The sequence below is a fragment of the Cervus elaphus genome, chromosome 33, assembly GCF_910594005.1.
Source record: "Cervus elaphus chromosome 33, mCerEla1.1, whole genome shotgun sequence".
NCBI classification, from domain to species: Eukaryota; Metazoa; Chordata; class Mammalia; order Artiodactyla; family Cervidae; genus Cervus; species Cervus elaphus.
The window spans coordinates 29,508,146-29,529,270 of NC_057847.1; the positions used below are offsets into that span (position 1 = coordinate 29,508,146).

The following is a 21,125-nucleotide window of genomic DNA, read 5'->3' on the forward strand; positions in this document are numbered from 1 at the left end:
GCCTGGCATGTTGCAGTCAATGGGATCACAAATGTCGGACATGAGTGAGCGACTAAACTGAACTAAAGCACTTTAGATTCCTACAGTCTAGTTGGGGATGTTCAGGGAGCAACAGGGACCACAGCAGTGTTCTTCAGATCTGCACATCCATTTGCCTCTCCAAAAATCCATTTCCTCTCCTTTCACCCATTTCCTGCTTTTAAAAAAACATACAGCACTTAGCAAAGGCTTTATGTTAGTTATGAGACAAAGAAGGAACAGGAACTAGCTCTGTAAGTAAAAGGTTAATGGAAAAGCAAACCCTTTATATTAACTCCACCTTACCGCAACTATTAGCTATGTTATGCTTTGATCTTTTCATTTATGCTCACTCACATATATTATGGTCAATATCTTTGAAAAAATAAAAACATGTAAGAATAAGCATGTTAAGGACCTTTCACAAACCAAGTGACAGTAGGCTTTTATTAACATATCTTACAATGTTGATTATTCCTAGTTTTGTAATTTCTGCTTAATTATAAAGATTGATTTAGCTTCTACAGTAATGTACTGTATTTAAATGATGATTCATACAAGATATCACACCAGGACATTTTCTTGAATAATATACACACATCACTCTAACTTGGACCTGTTATTTTTAAAAGTGGGTTTATAAATGGGACTTATAAAAGTTATGGGGGAAAAATTAAAGTTCTAGTTTAGCAGCATGCATGTATGTAATTCAAGTACAATTTTCAACCAAGTGCTTTTTAAAATTTTACTGGTGACTAATTCACCAATATCAAAATAAACACTATCAAATACCCAAATTTTAATGTTAAGGCTAATATTTTCACTTCACATCCATATGCACAACCATAAAACATTCCATTTTAAATATGTAGTAATCAAAGTCTGAATACATCACACCATGTATATATAGCATCAGAGTTTCAAACTGTAGAATTATCCAAGTTCATGAATCCTGTAACAGTATTTACTAGAGATGTAAATTAGCATTTTGTTCTTCAACCACACTTACAAATGGTCTGGTATCCATAATGACCAATGCAAAAAATAAGACAGGCTGAACTTATGATACAGTATTTTAAAAAGTAGCAATGTGTTGGAAAGGACAGCTACTTAATTAAACAGAATCATTCTAGTCTTTCAGAGAGTTACCTTAATATTTTGGAAATGTATATAAAAATAGCAAGCTATTTCCATGTGTTTTATTGTAGGTCCATAGGTAATCTTTTGATTTTTTGAACATATTTGAATATTTACTGTTCTATTTTAATGCAAGGCCATCATTTAAAGTCCATTTTTATATCCTGTAGTATCATGTCATTCAACAATTTTTAGAACACAGATCTGTGATTTTATTTTACCATTAGATGTTTTTTAGTTTATTTTTACACATAAAAATGTAATTTTATATAACAAGCCATGGAAGTCCAAAGTACCAGGAATTGCTTGATAGCACTATATATATTAAATAATCATCAAATTATTGAATCATTTGGAAGAAAAATTGTGGCAGCAATATATAACATGCTTTTCTGTAATCTTCCTTCTGTAAGTACAGAGTGGGTTTTAGCTCAATCATTTCCATTCTTACTGACTTAAAAATCCTACAAACATAAACTGCTTTTCACAGCAGCTTCAAACAAGAATGCAGGTGTACAGTTCACTCATGAGGATCATCACCACTGAGCCGGTTTTTTTTTCCCTTTTAGGAATCCAAGCAGAAATAACCATGATTACACTGCACAAATACAATACAGATGAACCTCTTGAGCTGATAAGGAAAGTTCCAAAACTATGCTCCATTTGTGGGGAAGTCAGAGCTTTTTTCCAATCCAATCATTTAAACAAAAACTTGGTTGGTAATAAAAGGTGGACATGCACAGAATCAAAATCTGCCATGTGTATGTTCTTAAAACTTCTGATTTTATAATAAAATCTATTTGCTATTATCTCAAGTAATTTATCCAAGTGAAATGGCAAATTTTGATTTTTAGGGACTCCCCCAACCACACAAATGCCCCGCTAAAAGTACTGTATTATATTAACAGCAGCTATCTACTTATTTTACAACTATTTCAATTATTTACCTGGGGAGAATATTTATGAAATTCCTGAGAATGAATTAAGTTTTCAGCAAAGCCTTAAACTTTTAACAGGTTCCTCACAATAAGAAAAAATTGTAAAGTTCTACTATTAGACCAACTTTTACTATACAATATTTCACATAAATCATGTTTTACATTTTTTTCTAATTACATACAGCAAAAATCTCAAATCAACACAAGAATGGCAGAGGGAAAGGATGCATTATGTTTAGCAGATGCAAATTAAAACACAGATATAAAGAAGCAGTAAAACTTTAAATAAATCACATCCACTCTAAATATCAATGAAAAGCAGATATGCACTGTTGGGAGAATCATTTTAAAATGATTTTGTCAACAAGTTGTGCTTCTTATTAATTGTGGACTTAAACAAAAAAGGACCACTAAAGAATGGTTTAACTTGTTATGCTCTCCAGATACTTAAAAAAAAAAAATTATTATACCATTAATGTGATTACCAAGCACCTAATTTTGGAAAGGCTTTAAAATGTATGTTTTCTTTTTTTCCCTCAGCAAAAGCGTTAATCTCCCAAATTAAGTTAAAGCTTATTGTTGATAAATTCTTAATGAAAATGATATAATGAAATGCCAATGTGGTAAGTCACAGCCCATTGTAATGTGGACCCCATCTTTTATTGATGTGATCAAAAGTATGAGAAATCCACTGTTGTTCAAGAACTTTGTATCTTTCTTTACAAATGTAGAGAGGCTTGCCTCGCCTAGAATGAAAAGAAAAAAAAAAAGCATTAAAATAATATAATACAATGAAGCTTTCACACACGTTTTAAAAAATAGATTCTCTATGGCAAATATCTCACCTAGGAAATTGGTTTATTTCATATTTCCTTAACATCCTAATGGGGAAAATATCCCCCCACATAGAAACAACTCTAAATTAATGACTGCCATAATTTCTTAATATAAAGAGTAATTATTATTATCAACACAATTACAAAGCCAGGAATGGCACATTATTCTTACTGGCCAAAGTTGAATAAAACACAAGGATATATCCATGAACATCTAACCTAAGATCTCGGTCTTCCTCTCCATGAGCATCCAAATACACAGAACCCCAGAGGCAGAAGCGGTGGCCTCGAATGATGATAATCACTGATGCATTGATCAAAAGGAAAATCCCTGTTCCAGCACCACAGTTCTGAGAATGCTAAAAAATAAAAAAATGTGAATGAACTTCATAAGCAAATGGACTTCACAAGAAAAGAAAATGAATAATGCCTTAATTGTCTTCTTAAAATAATAGAAACATTTAAATTTTTTAAAATAAGATTTCATCTAAGTTAAACTTATAGTCTCATTCTTAATCCTTTATTAACAATGCATTAGGAAGAATTTGGATAAGGATTATCTAGGAACCCAATTAAGAGCTAACCTAAAACTAATTCAGAGGCTAGTGTCTATAACAGCATATCTAATGGTTGTTCCACTGCATAACATCTAAACATATACTCCATTAAAGGGCAGGAGAGGGGAGTAGGGAGAGGAACAGAAACTGCAGTTATGAAAGGTTTTACTCGTAAAAAACCTTAGGTGGGTGTTATTGTTGCTGTTTTGTTTTTACCCTTCTACAGGATGTAAAACAACAACAAAATAAGATCCTTATATGCATCATGTATTTAACTCAAATAATAGTTAAATTTGAAGTTGGTTTGACCATATTTTTGTATGTAATACACACTGCATTGTATGTAATACACACCACATTTCCACGTGATATGAGATTTGAGCTTCCATAAATTTTATACTATTTACTCTTGCTTACCAATACACATTCACAGTAACTTTGTTGCTTGCAGCAAAGTCCTTTCAGGCATACAAAAGTACCACAAACAAGGCAAACGGCAGGGTCTTTAGGAACCTTGGTGCAGACACTACAGGTTTTTCTGTGGTAGTACTGGAAAATGGTGTTATAATTTTCAGGCAACTGTAGAAGGTGTGGCAATTTCCATTTTGACTCTTGGATAAGCAATGCCTAAAACATTATTCAAAAATATTCATTAGTCCTATGTATTTAAGTTACTTATACAAAATATTTGTTTTTTAAAGGCTGTTTTCTTTTTTAAAGAAAATCTGTCTCCAAGAATGTGGCTTTTTTTAATTAACACTCTTGCCATTTCCATTTTACAAAAGACTAAAATAGTCCTTCAACAATTACCATTCTCTATTTTAATATATTCTATTTTAATTTAAATCCCTTTGTGGCACCAGTGGTAAAGAACCCGCCTGCCAATGCAGGAGACATAAAGAGACTCGGGTTTGATCCCTGGGTTGGAAAGATCCCCTGGAGAAGAGAAGTGAATGGCTACCTACTCCAGTATTCTTGCCTGGAGAATCCCACGGATAGAGGAACCTGGCAGGCTACAGTCCATGGGTCGCAAAGACTCAGACACAACTGAACAACTAACACTTTCACGCTTTTTCAATTACTACATGATGTAAATTTTAGATTAAGCACCCTAGAACATTTAAATTTCTTATTATTTTAAAAGAAAAATATGAAATATAACGAAGGATGCAAGGAAAATATATGCAGATGTATTTGTTTTTAAATATTCTTGATGTGTAATTTTAAACAGTTACACATCTTTCAAAACTAAGTTTTGGACCTTTCTTAGATACACAAAAGGACACTTGGTGGCTCAAATGGTAAAGAATCCGCCTGCAACACAGGAGACCCGAGTGTGATCAAAGAATTCATTGGCTTTTTCTTTTGGGGAAGATCGTGGTTATAATTTACATTTCTATTTCAGTACTTTATAATCTGGAGTTTCCTTTCTAGAAGATGAAAAATCTTACACCTCAAGCTGTTAAGAGCTTTTATATCTGTCAGTGCTAGGGCTACAATTCTTTTCATAAATTTTGTCAGGAAGTATGAAAAAAAATAACAAATCGGTTAAATTTCCCTAAAGGGTATTTTGTTCATTTTTTTTGTAGTTATATAAAAATACTGGAAATAGCATTTATGTTTTTTCTAAATGCTACTTCCTTAACACTTAAAAGAGATACAATGTAGTATGAATCTATATTTTAAGAAACTGTATAGAGGTTGGCAATTCACCTGGTGATCTTCTCACGGTACTGACAGCCATAATATATCTTAATCAATGTAATAACCAAATATCCAGCTTGGTGTTTATCAGTAAGTTCATGGAAAAGTGGCCATGGAAGCAAGGATAAGGATAATATATGTGCTTACAATATGCTATTTGCCATACACAGTGCCCAACTCTTGACTCCAAAGACTGCATATTCTGTAATGAGTTGATTAAATATGGAACCCTTCCATCAGTGGAAAGAACAGCAATTTGTCCTCACTGACCTTGACACTTACCTAGATTAGGTTGTAAATTGCCCAGGAGCATACACCACATGGTCTAGTCTAGTCAAAGAATTTTCTTCATACAGAAAGAGTAAGGCAAGAAGTGGATGTCTATGAATTAATTGATCTTAACTGGTAGTCAATCATCTGAAAAACTCATTGGTCTTTTAAATAATCTACTTTGCTGATTAATTTTTAGATGGTACCAACTAAAAGAAAACACCTGTAGAATGAGGTATATGGTCCTACAGAATGAGGTATATGAGCTAAACAAGAACCAGTACACAGGGTGATTGCTCCCTTATGGATGGAACGCACAAATTTGGGAACCAGGGGGTGACATCTCTCATAATTAGACCTAAGATTTTGCTGTTTAATTTCTGTTTAATCCCTGATATTCTGGATTCTTCTGTGGTTTTAGTACTATCATAAGGAAGCCGTGTACTATCCTCCATCAAGGGACATCTTAACAGTTCTACTGAATTAAGAACTAAATGTCTTTGACCATTCTAGGTTCCCTAGACCATTAGGAAGTCTGAATTAAGTATTCTCTTACCTATTAGCATGTAACCACTATAGCAAGTGAGTGTTACTCTTTTTACATACCTTTCCTTGTTCAGCATGTCTTTCAGTAAATGAATTTATCTCAAAACACCATTGAGATATAATATCAAATGCTGGAACTGGCCAATCCAGACAGGAGGCACTGATGAATGGATGTTCTGTTTGGTAGAATGTTGGCAGAAGTCCCAGGCAGCTGGAAAGAACTGAAAATTCTTCTTCTTCCTTTTAGATATAAAACAGAAAATTCTCAAGACATTTCTCATGAACATTTCCCACTACAGATACTTTAAGTGTCATTCTCATCAATTACTTTTGGATAGTATGAAAACTTTCTTAACTGATTCAACTAAATAAAGTAAAGGGAGTAAGAGGAGCAAAGAAAGAAAAAGGTTCCAAGATGTTATATCCAATATTCCCATAATATTTCTCTTTGAAATTTAACTCTTAAGTACCATAGCATCTGCTTCATTTATACATTTACATATTTTAAAAATAGCACTGTCAGTTATCTATAGACTATCTGATGGTCTATAGAATCTAGCTACACTAGGAAGTCAAATGTTAATATGGAGCAAAAGGACAGTGACTTTTGGTTAAAAAGACACAGACTGTCAGTGCGGATAAAGAAGAATAGTGAAAACATGGAATTCACAATAGTAAATAGTGTAAACTGCAGTAAACTGCAGTCTCTGAAGGGATTTGCAGTCTTGGTCTCAGGCCCCCTGGTCAGTCATGCTCTTTCACATAGTTGTATTCCTAGCCCTGGTGCCTTTATTCCTAGGCTTCTTTATCTGAGGCCTTGGGCAGGGGACACTTTGACATTTCTGTCAAGGCCACCTTATGAAGGGAAAAAGGTGAAACCCTGAAGAAACGTTTTGCCATTCTGACTCAGTACCCAGCACTTTTCCACTCCTGTCCCAACCCCCTCACCCCCTCTCCACCTCAGAATTCATAATACTGAAACAGCCTTCTGTTTGAGACTCCCTTAACGTCTGTGCTGATCCATTTGACCCTCAACTGGTACACCACTTCATTCTATGAGGTGATGAAATGAGGAATCAGCATTTCCCCTGGTTTTAGCCTCTTGCTTATACTATCATGGTAAGTGATTTAAAGGCTTAACTCTTTCATCTGTGGCTTGCAGCTTTAATCAACCAGTCCAGTACCTAGCAACTCAGTTCTCTCTCTCCCAGCTTAGCTGAGCTCCTAACATTTACATGTATCCATCTTATTGATCTTTTGCAAAGAACCAGATTTTGAACTCATTGATGGTCTACGGCCATTATCACCCTGAACGCACCCCATCTTGTCTGAACTCACTGATTTTCTCTACTGTTTCACTACTATGTCATTGATTTCTGCTCTGATTTTTGTAATTTTTTAAAACTTGCTTTGGATTTAATTTGCTCTATTTCTTTTTTCATAAAGTAAAAATTTAGATAAATGATTTTAGACCTTTCTTCTTTTCAAATATAAGCATTTGAAGCTGTATTTCTCCAAGAAATATTTTAGTGGCATTTCACATTTTTGCTACACTGTGTTTTCATTTTCACTCAGTTTAAATGTTCTCTGGTATCCATGTGATTTCTACTTTGATACTTAAGTTATTTAGAAGTATACTACTTAATTTTCACATACTTGGAGATTTGTATATTTCTTTCTGTTATTGATTTTCTAATTTAATTCTGTGTAGTAAGAAAATTGTTTTGTGATTTCAATTCTTTTAAATTTATTGTTACTTGCTTTATGGCTTGGCATATGGTATATTCTACTAAATGGGCCACATGCATTTTTAAAAATATGCATTCTGTTATTACTGTCTGGTGAAGTATCCTATAGATGTCAGTTATATCAAGTTGAATAATAGTATGGTTCAAGCATCGTTTATACCAGTTGATTTTCTGTCTATTTGTTACTGATTACTAAGAAAGAACACTGAAGTTTGCAGCTATAATTGTGGATTGTCTATTTCTTCTTTCAATTCTGTCAATTTTTATGTAATTTGGGGTTCTGTTGTTTCATGCATATATATTTATAACTGTTATATCTTCCTGCCCTATTGATTAAAAAAAAACAATGAATTCAAACTATTTAATGGAATGGTCAATTATTTAAGAGAGAAGGAATAATCAACGGCTTAATTCTGATATACTGCATGCAGGCTTCAAAGACCATAAATATGGTAAGTGACTTAAATCTCACAGAAAATTCCCTGAAAATGAATGACAAATAATGACAGGGTCATAATCCTATAAACACAGCTTGATTTACTTACCTTCTGGTTTCCTACTTTCTTTTGCACTTTCTTGCCTGCTCACACTGACCCACAGTTTTATAAAATAAATTAAATCAGTGATCATTCATTCAAGTTTTAACTGGCTACAAACTGAGTATTTTTAAATTCTAAAATTACATAAATGCCATCATATCTTAAAACAACCAGCTTGTTGGTCAACATAATACCCTTTAAAAAGGATACTAAAAGCAAGTGATGATTAGTGATAAATATATCAATATGAAAAACATATCAATATGAATACTATCTTTTGTTCACATACTAGGGATTTATTATCACAGATCTAATAAGAAACTCCTCTAACATAAAATCTTAGTAACATTACCATAAAAATGGGTGGATATTAACAAATAAACAAGTAACGATAATAGTAAATATTCTAAATATTTACTTCTTTGCATTGGAGTAACATATTCTTGTATGGGGGATTTCCTTGGTGGCTTAGATAGTACAGAATCTGCCTGCAATGCAAGAGACCCGGGTTTGATCCCTGAGTGGGGAAGATCCCCTGGAAAAGGGAATGGTTACCCACTATAGTATCCTTGACTGGAGAATTCCATGGATAGAGGAGCCTGGCAGACTACAGTTCACGGGGTCACAAAGAGCCAGACACGACTGAACAACCTAATGCTTTCACCTTCATCTTTGTACGGCAGTTCTGGATATTGATATAAGCATAATACTGTATATTTTTAAAAATTAGTTAATTGTTTATAAAAAAGGTTCCCTACTCTCTACCCAAACTTATACCTGGCAGCTAGGTAAATCTTCCCCAAAAAGGTGGTGCTGAAGAAGGCTGGTGATTCTGAGAAAAGGTAAGCAGAAGTCCTGTAAGTATTTTTCCATGGATTCAGGAGACCAAGCAACAGGGATAATCTAAAGTTAAAAAAGAAAATCAGAACAATTCATTCTATTAATGTAATAGACATAGCTTAAAAAGTCATGTTCATAATGTCAAGAAAATCTAAATTTTTAAATAACCACTACATCTGGTCTTAGAGCGTACCGTTGCACACTCCTGAGTTCCTTCTTCATGGTATAACTTTCCTTTAGACAGTTCACTTATCACAAAGCTCAATAACACTTCATAAGACTTTTCTGCATCACAAGTATTCTGGAAAAATTAAAAAGTAATTTCATTAGTCACTGAAAATTACAAAAACATTTACACTGGAAAGAATACTTTTTAATGACTATAATCATGACTATATTACTTTTCAAGCATGTAAAGTTCACTTTCTCAAAATCTGTGTAAAACAGCACACCTCTGGACTCACAATGAAATCAGGTAGGGGATTAAAGCTATTCCAATACTTCCTTGGAATACAAGTTACATAGTATATGTGTAAATGAACATATCTAAGTCATATCTTTTGTCCCAGTAATTCTCACTCCTGGAAATTCTTTCCTAAGGAAATAATCTCAAAAGAAAACAATAACTTTATGCCCATGACAATCACCAGAGCATTGTAACAGTGGAAAATTAGAAATGAACAACAAAAGGAAGCAGTTACCTAAATGATGACATATCAGACTATTTTATAGGCAGCAAATATAACAAATTTGAGCTACATAAAAAAGTGTTTATGAAAAAAAAAAAAGTGTTTATGGTGTGATATGAAAAAAGCTAACAAAAGTATATATACAATCGTTATAATGATATAAATCATATATACACAAAATATAATATGGACTGCAAATATTTTTCTTTTACAAGTTCTCTCAAATTCCTCAAATAGAACTTGTTAAAACAATTTAATATAAAAATAAACAGGACCATATGTTTATTACAAAATTACAGATAACATTAAATAACAGTCTACAAATTCAATAAGCTTAACGGCTATACTTTTTATAAGAAAGGAAAAATAATGGCTATTAATAAATTTAAGTTTATTTCAATAATGCTTTTCACATAAAGAAATGTACTTTTTACATTCACTGAAGTATTAAAAGTAGTTGCAAATTACTGTAAAGTATAAATTACAATAAAAGTAATAACTTGGTTGTGATGTTGTTTATTCTGTTCATTAACTACATTTTTAAGATAGTAAAATACAAGAACTGAGCAAGCACTGTGGGATATAAGTTTATCCCGGATTTTTAAGGCACTGATAGGACCACAGAATTTATCATTTGACGATACATCCTTTCTTACATGTTACTGTGCTCTCTTCAACTAGACTGTAAATTCCAAAATGTCAGAAACTATGCTTTATATCTTCTATGTCTCCTTTTACATAACAAAAATCTGAGTAATAAACACTTGCTGGATAAGTGACAGGATTTATTTTGGTAGTGGAGGTTTTGACCTTGCAACTTGACTGGATGTCTCTCTTTTTATAGTCAATTATTTGCATTATCTTTAATTACCCCTCTGCTTTCTGCCATATTGAAGCCATGTAGTATTATCACGTCTTGATAAACTATAAAAGTCTCTGACGCAGCAACTGCTATCCTCATATCATGTGACCCACTTCACCCTTGCCTAATCGATCAACAGGATTATTGATCACTTACCAAATATGTGATTTGTAGTTTACATATAATTTGCAAGAATCCATATCCCACTGGATATCAAAACAGCAACATATTATATTATGTTTTCAGAATTAATTTAATAAGAATAGCTCTTGAATAAGCAACTCAAAAGAAAATATTACCACAATTTTGCATTTTGTTAATCAATGTGACATATTTAAAGTTGTAAATATATACAAGACAGCCTAAAAGTCTAATTCAAAACACACTCCTTTGAGTAAAAGATTTATAGAGCCTAACAACAGAAACGTATTTCAAGTAAAACACTTTCCTACTTAGGGGGAAAATATCCCCCCCAATGATACTCATATCACCCATGCAAGTTATTGAGCAATAACTAGCTTTTAAATTATTATCAAAATCATTTTAAGTATTTTTTTTTACAAATAAGAAATACTATATCAGATCAGAAAGTCAAATATAATGTAGTAGTCACGGTTTTATATTGAGAACTCTCTCACCAGAAGAGTATTAGGTAAGAAAATAACTTTATTTCATGCATAAGAAGTCTTAAGAAATCATATTTTACATCAGCAATATCTGAATAAAGCAAAGAGTAGGTTCTTTGGTAAAGCTAAGAAGATAAGCTTTAAGAAGTAAAGCTTTAATTTTTTTAAGAAGAAGTAAAGCTTAAGAAGAGGATTTCTGAGACCATGGATGAAAGACCTAGGATCATGATCAGAAGAATCCCAATCAGAAGAATCCTGTGGGAGAAGTAGCAAATGTATGTGAATTAAATAAAGAAAAGAATTTAAGGGTTGAGAGATGCAACAGATGCTTTGCTGGGTAGATGCTTTGTCTAAATTATAGTGCTTCTTAACTTTTGGGGGTGACAGGCCCTTTGAATATATGCTAGATGCTATGGTCCTAAACCTAAAAGCAAATCAAGGGAAAGAAGCCCAGACTAAGAAATTCTGGTATAAATACTCTTAACAGAAATTCCACTAACCAAAACAATACAATTTATACTGATTGTAATAATGATTTTTTCCCCAACTAAACCTCATTATCAAATTAACTCTAAAATCTCTTTGAAAAACACACAGCAGCTATGTATTTTATTTACCATATTAGGTCTGTTTTTCATTGGAATTATCAAACCTGAAGATAAGAAATTACAGGGATGAAATGAATAAATGAGATTCAATGAAGAAAGAAAAGAAGGAAGAGACTAAAAGAGGAAAGAAGAGCTAAGGAAAAAAGGAAATTTTTTAAAGGAGGAATGAACAATACAAAATAATTACAGAAATCACAGTGATATCTCATTATTCATAAATATTATTGCTGCTATAATTTACAATCCTGTATATCTAAATGCTTAGATCTATGACAGAAAAAGCCAGTCATGTGGCAAACCAACCTATGGAATATTGCAATTTTTTGTTTTCATTCACTAAAGAAATTTATATGGCTATAAATTTCTAATTTATGTTCTGATAAGGATCTGCTCCATATTAAATGTTTTATTAAGCATTTTTAAAAACAGCTAACAATGATCAAATTGAGAAAGAGAACTGACAGAACAGTTACCTAAATTACTTCATGTTCCTTCCATCATAGATTTACAATTGTCTAATTTTCTGTCAGTAGGTCTCATTTTCGGAGAAGGCAATGGCACCCCACTCCAGTACTCTTGCCTGGAAAATCCCATGGACGGAGGAGCCTGGTAGGCTGCAGTCCACAGGGTCGCTAAGAGTCAGACACAACTGAGCGACTTCATTCACTTTTCACTTTCATGCATTGGAGAAGGAAATGGCAACCCACTCCAGTGTTCTTGCCTGGAGAATCCCAGGGATGGGGGAGCCTGGTAGGCTGTCATCTATGGGGTTGTACAGAGTCGGACACAACTGAAGAGACTTAGCAGCAGCATCAGGTCTCATTTTAGAGAAAAGTCAGATGAACAGATTTAGAACCAAATTATATCAGAAAATGTTTACATTTATACTTTTTCATGATTAGAAAACTTACTGAAAAAAATTTAAACAATGGCACAGCATAGAAACCTGTTATATCTGATTTGAATATAAATAATCCAAAATATCAGATTAGAGTACATTTAGGGAAGCAAAAATATTTAGAAGAAAGAAAGAATTGCAGGAGCAAAATTAACCAAGAATCAACTAGAAGCAAGAAGGAAAAACCACTGAAGGACAAGACAAAAACTCATTTTGTTATTTAGGAATTTTAAAAAGAATTTTAGAAATAGAGGGGCCCTTATATATCATAAAGTATAAACTTCTTTACCTATGAGAAAGTTGAGGTTCTGAGAGTTTTTATGTCTTGAACAAAAAAGTAGTATCTCTATTCAGTGGCAGAAGCTTAGCCTAGTACTCAGGTTCAATGTCCAACAAACAGTATTTCTAAGTTAAGATATAACAAACTTCGTGATGATACTACAGTAAATTTCCGGACACATCATCATGATTTGGGAAGACTAGTGATAAAAGAGAAGGTTATACTGAATACATTTCATGTATCTATAACTGGTTTTCTCTTCTTTAATACAAGTAGATATGATTTTAACAGAAACTTTTCAATGAGATTTAAAACTTCTCTAAGAGTCTATAAACCAATTAAAAATACTTAAAAAAAAAAAAGTCTACAGACCAAAGAAAAGTTTCAATTTTCACTACACTTATTATTTTTTCCTGCCAACTTTCCCAAATAAACAAGGAAGTAGGTCACAAGAGTGAGACACAGCTTAGCAACTGAGCATGCATTCTTCTTATTTTACCTGTGTTTAAGTCAAACTACTCACTCAGTTTTTTGGTTCAACAGGACACATCTCATTTGTCTTCAAGCCATTGAAAATACTTACATTTAACTAAACTTGCGCAATTTTTCTAAATTGTTCACATAATTTTTAAACATGGGGAAAAAGTAGTTTTTAAAAAGGTATAACTCCAGGGGAGGGATCCCAAAGAAAGGCAATGTCAAAGAATGCTCAAACTACTGCACAACTGTATTCATCTCACACACTAGTAAACTAATGCTCAAAATTCCTCAAGCCAGGCTTCAACAGTACGTGAACCATGAACTTCCAGATATTCAAGCTGGATTTAGGAAAGGCAAAGGAGCCAGAGATCAAATTGCCAACATCCATTGGATCATCGAAAAAGCGAGAGTTCCAGAAAAACATCTACTTCTGTTTTATTGACTATGCCAAAGCCTCTGACTGTGTGGATCACAACAAACTGTGGAAATTCTTAAAGAGATGGGAATACCAGATCACCTGCCCTGCCTCCTGAGAAATCTGTATGCAGGTCAGGAAGCAATGGTTAGAACTGGACATGGAACAACAGACTGGTTCCAAATTGGGAAAGGAGTACATCAAGGCTTTATATTGTCACCCTGCTTATTTAACTTATATGCAGAGTACATCATGAGAAATGCTGGGTTGGATGTAGCACAAGCTGGAATCAAGATTGCCAAGAGAAATATCAATAACCTCAGATATGCAGATGACAACACCCTTATGGCAGAAAGCAAAGAACAACTAAAAAGCCTCTTAATGAAAGTGAAAGAGGGGAATGAAAAAGTTGGCTTAAAGCTCAACACTCAGAAAATGAAGATCATGGCATCTGGTCACATCACTTCATGGCAAATAGATGGGGAAACAGTGGAAACAGTAAGAGACTTTTTGGGGGGCTCCAAAATGATTGCAGATGTTGACTGCAGCCAAGAAATTAAAAGACGCCTGCTGCTTGGAATAAAAGTTATGACCAACCTAGACAGCATATTAAAAAGCAGAGACATTACTTTGCCAACAAAGGTCTGTCTAGTCAAAGCTATGGTTTTTCTAGTAGTCATGTATGTATGTGAGAGTTGAACTATAAAGAAAGCTGAGTGCCAAAGAATTGATGCTTTTGAACTGTAGTGTTGGAGAAGACTCTTGAGAGTCCTTGGACTGCAAGCAGATCCAACCAGTCCATCCTAAAGGAAATCAGTCCTGAATATTCATTGGAAGGACTGATGCTGAAGCTGAAACTCCAATATTTTGGCTACCTGATGCGAAGAACTGACTCATTGGTAAAGACCCTGATGCTGGGAAAGATTGAAGCCGGGAGGAGAAGGGGATGCCAGAGGATGAGATGGTTGGATGGCATCGCCGACTTAATGGACATGAGTTTGAGTAAACTCCGGGAGTTGGAGATAGACAGGGAGGCTTGGCGTGCTGCAATCCATGGGGTTGCAAAGAGTGGGACACGACTGAGCGAGTGAACTTAACTGAACTCCAGGAGATCTTCCCAACCCAAGGACAGAACTTGCATCTACTGTGTCTCCGGCAGTGCAGGTGGATTCTTTACCCTCTGAGCCAGAGGGGAAGCCCCAAGAAAAGGGAAAGATTTTTAAATCTAGAAGTAGTGAGTCAAAAGTGATCTTTGGATTGTGACTGGGGATGAGGCAAGGAGAAGAATAGATGACAGGTAAGTAAAACAGGTAAGCCTACATACATTTTATTACTTGCCAACTATGATGATGTAAGTTTTAAAACTTCTGTAAGTTTAACGCTGGCAGCAAAAGCAAAACAAAACTGTCCAGATACAAAAAGGGAAAGGCCAAGGTTTACAGACAGATAAAAAAGACCTCACCGTGCAAGGAAAACATTTTTAACATTTTTAGCCTGATGGTGCTCCATTTCCAATTAAAATACTGTTAATAACTCACTTTGCCTTTCAAACACCTAATCTCATTCACTCATACCACCAATTTAAATGAGTTCACCAAACTACTAAATGATAAATTCAGACAAGACACTAACCTTTTTGAGGGCTCCTGTGTGTTTCCAGGCTGACCTATCTTCCTCATTGCATTTAACTGAAAGTGCCACAAGACCCTGTGTGTACAGTAGGGTGAAAAGTACCTTCACAATGCAGGTGAAGTGGTCTATGAGAGAAAGAGAAGATCATTATTTCTTTGAAATCTAGACATCTTATACTCAAGATAACCTCACAAATACACGCCTTTCCTTGCATGTGTAACTGGCTGTTGTTCAACAATAAAATGTGGTATTAAATTTGTGACCCAGTAGACCTGAAATTATGGAATCAAATTTCCTTTATTCATCTACATAATATACAAATAATAGGCTTTTAGCACAGTGGGAAGTATGCTCTGTTTCAACCTCAGAATAATGCTGTAATCTTGGCCAATCTCCTCACTGCACACTGTGTGCTTAATAACCAGGTCTGGGAGTCTTGAGTGTCTAAAACCAACAATTTACCTGCTTCCAATATCTTATGAAGAATAGTACAATACAGAACTTCTAAAGTAAAAAAGAAAAGAAAAAAATCCCAATATTTTAAGTACTCTGAATTTTAAAATAATGAAAACTGTTATTAATGCAAAAATAGTAGTAACAATATGTAAAATGCCTGGCACACATTAGGTACTTAAAAAAATGATAGCTTAACCATCATTATTAACATGAATATACACCAAATAACCCACAAAATTTCTTCAAATGTCTCCTTTCAATCTTCATAACAGTCTCAGCTGGACAACTGAACTTCAAAAGATGTACTTGTAATAACAAAACTAATAATCACTTACATCTGAACTTGAATCCATACAGATCCTTCAGTTTTTCCTTCTATTATATTATGCTACTCCCCTAGTAAACCGCTACTACCACTTAATCAGTTGTTAAATTAAGAAACTTGTAGACATCCTTGATACTTTCCTATGTCTTTCTCCCCACAGTAAAACAATCACCAAATCCCATGAATTTTTTAAAAATATCTTTCAAATGAGTTCCAACACTGTGGACCATGCTTCCATCATTTCTTGTCCAAACCTATTAATTTCAGCCTGAACAGTTGTGTTAGGGTTTCCTAAGACCCCTTCCAGGCTTGATGATTCACTAGGAAGACTCACAAGATGCAGCAGATAGTCTTATGATTTAACACAGCAAAAATTTCAAAGGAAAAGAAAAAGGCATATTGAGTGAAGTTCAGAGGAAACTTTCAAGAGTCCTCTCCCTGCAGAGTCACACCGGATGTGTCCATCAATGTGTTGTGACAGTATGTCTGAAATATAAACCAACGAATTCATTAAGAGGCTCTGCCCAAGATTTTTATTGGGAGCAGATCACACAGATGTACCTACAGCCTGGCACATACCTCCCAGGAAGAAAACAAGTACGTTCATCATAAACTACACTGTCTGTACAGTTTGGGCATAGAGAGCCAGTTTTATCAGTGGGATGATGGAAACCCTCCTGAAATCAAAGATCCCAGATACCAGTCAAGGGCTGACCTTGGGAGCAGGTCTTTCAAAGGACAGCAGTCAGGCCTTCTTTATGAACCCTTCTGCACAGTAGTTTATCTGCATGACTTGCCCCCTGCAACCTTTTTTGTTTGTTTATTACAGCAAGACGGATCTTTTAAAAAGAAGTATTCAGCATCCTTCCACTGGGTCTCTGGACAAATGAAAACATTCCCTCTTTGGAGCCCAGCTAACTCTTCAGTTAGTCAGATGACACCTTAAGATCATGCCCTAAGGAAGAATCTTGCCTGATTTTAAATTTGTGTGTGTTTCTGTGCATGTATGCAGTGCGCCTGCACACATATGCATGCATACACACACATGCTGTCTCTTACCAATACTGATGGGTTGGGGTGGGAACTTGATGTAAGCTGAGACAGAGTACCTATTTGGGATTTTTTAACTGGAGGTAAAGGGAAGGTATAAAGATGTGAGTCTGGAAGTATCAGGCATCATGTTCCTAGTCTACGGCAGAGACTGTCTAAGGCCAAAGTGAATGAAGCAGAGCCACAGAGTTAGAAGGATAGATCCCAGATGGCGAGAACTCTGCCAGCATCAGAAGCCCTGGTTCTGATCATCCTCAGGACTCCAGTTCCTATAGTATGGTTGTGTGAGTCCATTCGTGCTCTCTTTGTGCTTATAAGCTAGCTCTAAATGGATTTCTAAACACCCCAATATCTAGGTACCTAACACATGCCAGGTTACAGACAATAAGGACTTAGGGTCTGGATAGTGAGACAGAGAGACGGCTATATGTATGTGTTAAAAAACGCTGTGGGAGGAAAAAAGCCGCCTCTAACGACAGGTGGTAAAGGCCTTTATTGAGCGGTCGATCTCGGGCAGAACTCCCGGGGGCGGGTGAGCGAGGAGACAGAGGGAGTCTGCGAGGTATGAGGGGTGGGGAGGGGTTTTATAGCCAGGGCCGGCGTCCAAGCCAGGTCTTTTCATATAAGGAAGAAAGTGCGGGCTACAGCGGCGGTCAGTATCTAAGGGCTCTGTGTTGGTACATGATTGGACTAGGCTGCAGGGGGTCGGTCTCCGGAAGTTTAGGCAGCCTCCGGAATTTGCCTTGCAGCACTTTTCTGGGGCATGTCTCAATATGCCCGACCTTTCAGTATGTTCAGTGTGTGATGTGAGCAACAGGAAGAGAACTGTAAACTGCCCAGTGTAACTAGACTGAAAGTAGTGATCCATGAGAGATGAAGCTAGAAACGTAACCTGTATGCTGAAGACCAAAGGTTGTAAACTGAAGGCTACCTATCTGAATGCAACCTGCAGAGATGTTTGGTTTGCCTCTTTCCTGCTTTGGTTTTAGTTACTGACACTTAAAAATTGGACACTTCTTGTAAAAGTCCAGATTTCCACTTACTCTTGAAAAATAGGAAGATCTGACAGCATTGGGCCCACATTCTTATATGCCAACAATTATCTGGAGCTGAACAGTAACTGTCCTCTTTGGCCAAGCGTACTTGCCACAGTCCCCAATCCCCAATTATATTAAACGAAAGACATCATTGTTAACAATGGATTTCGGCTATGAAGCCTAAATTGTTCAGGTTTAAATTCTGACTCTTCTGATTAAGTTAGTTAAACACTCTGCTTTTTCATCTGTTAAAGTAGGTGGATAATAACACCTACTTTAAAGGGGTTAAGTGAAATGGATAGTTCAGCTTAAAACAATGGATTGGCAATGGCAATCAGTAAATATCTGTTATTATTACTACTATCTCTGTTACTTGTTTCGTATCTGTAAGTTTTTGATTTACAGAACTTAGACTGGGCAATGAGAAGTAATTTTAAGCAGGACAATGATAATATTAGATTTGAATTTTAAAATACTCACTGCTGCTTCTTAGGAGAAAGGCACTAAAACAAGACCAGAGGCAAGACTACCTACAAGCAGACAGCAAAAGCCTCTAGCACATGTCAAATTAGATGCCCTGATGAAAAGAGTGGGCTGAATTAGAGAAATATTTAAATGACAGAAATTATAGAATTTGGTAGAGCTTCCAAGGTAGAAAATGATAGTCTCTCATTCTACAGAGGGTAAATATCAACAGTAGTAGTACTGACTAAAATAGAAAACCGAGGAAGAGAGCAAGCCTGGATGGGAAGAAGATGGATTAATGTCACGTGTGGTGAGTTTGAGGAATATGTAACATTCTGTGTACAAGTGTATAAGTCTGCAGCTCACCAGGGAGCTGTAGACTGGCAGGAAATATGTGGAATCATCAAAGAATAGGAAAGGAAGGTGTCATCAAAATTTTAAAAATTCATAATGATTAAATCTTTTAATAGAAAGATAAAAATAACAGAATTTGTCTACTAAGCACAAACAAAATGATTTTAACCAAGAAGTATACTGCTTAGAAACACTACTCACACATAGTTTCTTCTCATTATAAACTACAGAAATTAATTTTTAATTTAAAAGAAATGATGTACTTAAAGAAACAACAGCTACGTTCAGCATAATTTTAGCTTCTTATTGTAGCAAAGTACCATTTTTTAAGCTATTTTGTCTACCTTGATTATCATCATATCTAAAATATTTAAACTGGCAGTTTAAAGTTATAGGTTAAACTTAAGTTCTGATGTCCACTCATTTGTTTAAGAAATATTTATTTACTGAATACTTGCCATGTGTGAAATTAACGTCTTTTAGAGACTTAAGGAAACAACAAAAGAAACACTCATTTTAGGTGTATATTAAGTCAACAGGTTATTATCTTCCAAAGTTAAGACAGAGAGCAAAACCCTTCAAATATAACAACCAAAATTTAAAATGGAGGAAGAAAGAACTGGACATCTATTCTCAATGTTTCTTTTAGAAAACCAAAAATCCACTATCAAACCACCTGAGGGTAAACAAAGAAAGACTGATATTAATTTAAAATGTGTTAGAAGCAAACAGTCTTTAAACAATGGTACATATTTTAAGTTTTATAGTGCTACTGCATGACAGGAAAAAGGAAAGGGGTTGGAGAGACAAGGCACTTTCAAGGGGTCAATAATTAAAGCTGCCCCTACTGATCACATTAAGATAAGTTTGGTAAGGCAGAAATGTAAGCCTGAAGCTCTTTAAAAAGTAAATTTTTCCTTAGAATCACAAATGAAAATTAATTCTTTACTTAAATTGGTGTGAGAATTGAACTACTAAGTAGTTGCCACATCTATCTCATCACACTATTTCAGAAGATGAAGTCATCATTTTGTTATCAGCATGCAATTCATCAGTTAAAGAAAAAATTGAAACATACAATTTAATTTTTTTCTTTTGGCTATACCGCATGGCAAGTGGGATCCTAGTGTCCCGACCAGGAGTCAAACCCACGCCTCCTGCAGTGGCAGCACGAGTTTCCTAACCATTGTGCCGCCTGGGAAGGCAATAAACCAACTTTTTAAATGGACATCACATGTAAGTCTTTATCCATATTTGATTTTTCCATCAAGATAAAGATCCTGAAACAGTAATATAGTTCAAAGAATACTGACATTAAGCTGAAATAACAGCTTGACTCTGGAATGAGTACATCAGATTTTCTTCAGTGGGTAAGGCAAAAATACACAAGAAATTTTTAAAAATCTGACAACTAAATATTTAGTGAGTATGCACTCTATCCAACGGTATGTGTGCTGTGTTTTGCAAAAGTAATCCAGGGAATCTATACTATCCTGGAAAGGTACAGTTATTCAACTAACACCCATTTATTTACTGGCTTGCCTACAAGTACCAGGCTTAGGGTAGGTGATAAACAAGAAGACAAAGAGGATTCTGATGTTTGCAAAAGTTTCTTTCCATAAACTGTTTTAGAGTTAAGGTGATACCAAATGCTCCAAGTTTCTTTAAGGACAAGATAGAGTATATATAAAATAATAAAACCCAAATGTGAAAAATCATAGAAATAATAAACATGATGTAATGAAGACACTTATTCCTTTCCTAAAATTATCATGAATTTTTTTTGTAAAAAAATTATACTCTTCAATAAAGCAT

General features: G+C 34.8%; 1 protein-coding gene across 6 annotated transcripts in view; it reads right to left on the reverse strand.

Annotated features, from left to right (window-relative positions):
• Positions 1 to 433: 433 nt before the first annotated feature.
• UBR3 (ubiquitin protein ligase E3 component n-recognin 3) overlaps positions 434 to 21,125 on the reverse strand; it is a 201,601-nt gene continuing 180,909 nt past the window's right edge. For all 6 annotated transcript variants that reach the window (XM_043894027.1, XM_043894023.1, XM_043894026.1 and 3 more), the window contains 7 exons: positions 15,624 to 15,748; positions 9,327 to 9,434; positions 9,071 to 9,196; positions 6,067 to 6,246; positions 3,904 to 4,113; positions 3,149 to 3,288; positions 434 to 2,839 (listed from right to left, as the gene is read on the reverse strand). In XM_043894027.1, coding sequence (XP_043749962.1) covers positions 2,722 to 2,839; positions 3,149 to 3,288; positions 3,904 to 4,113; positions 6,067 to 6,246; positions 9,071 to 9,196; positions 9,327 to 9,434; positions 15,624 to 15,748 — 1,007 coding nt within the window. In that variant the 3' untranslated portion in view covers positions 434 to 2,721. The remainder of the gene's footprint in view (positions 2,840 to 3,148; positions 3,289 to 3,903; positions 4,114 to 6,066; positions 6,247 to 9,070; positions 9,197 to 9,326; positions 9,435 to 15,623; positions 15,749 to 21,125) is intronic.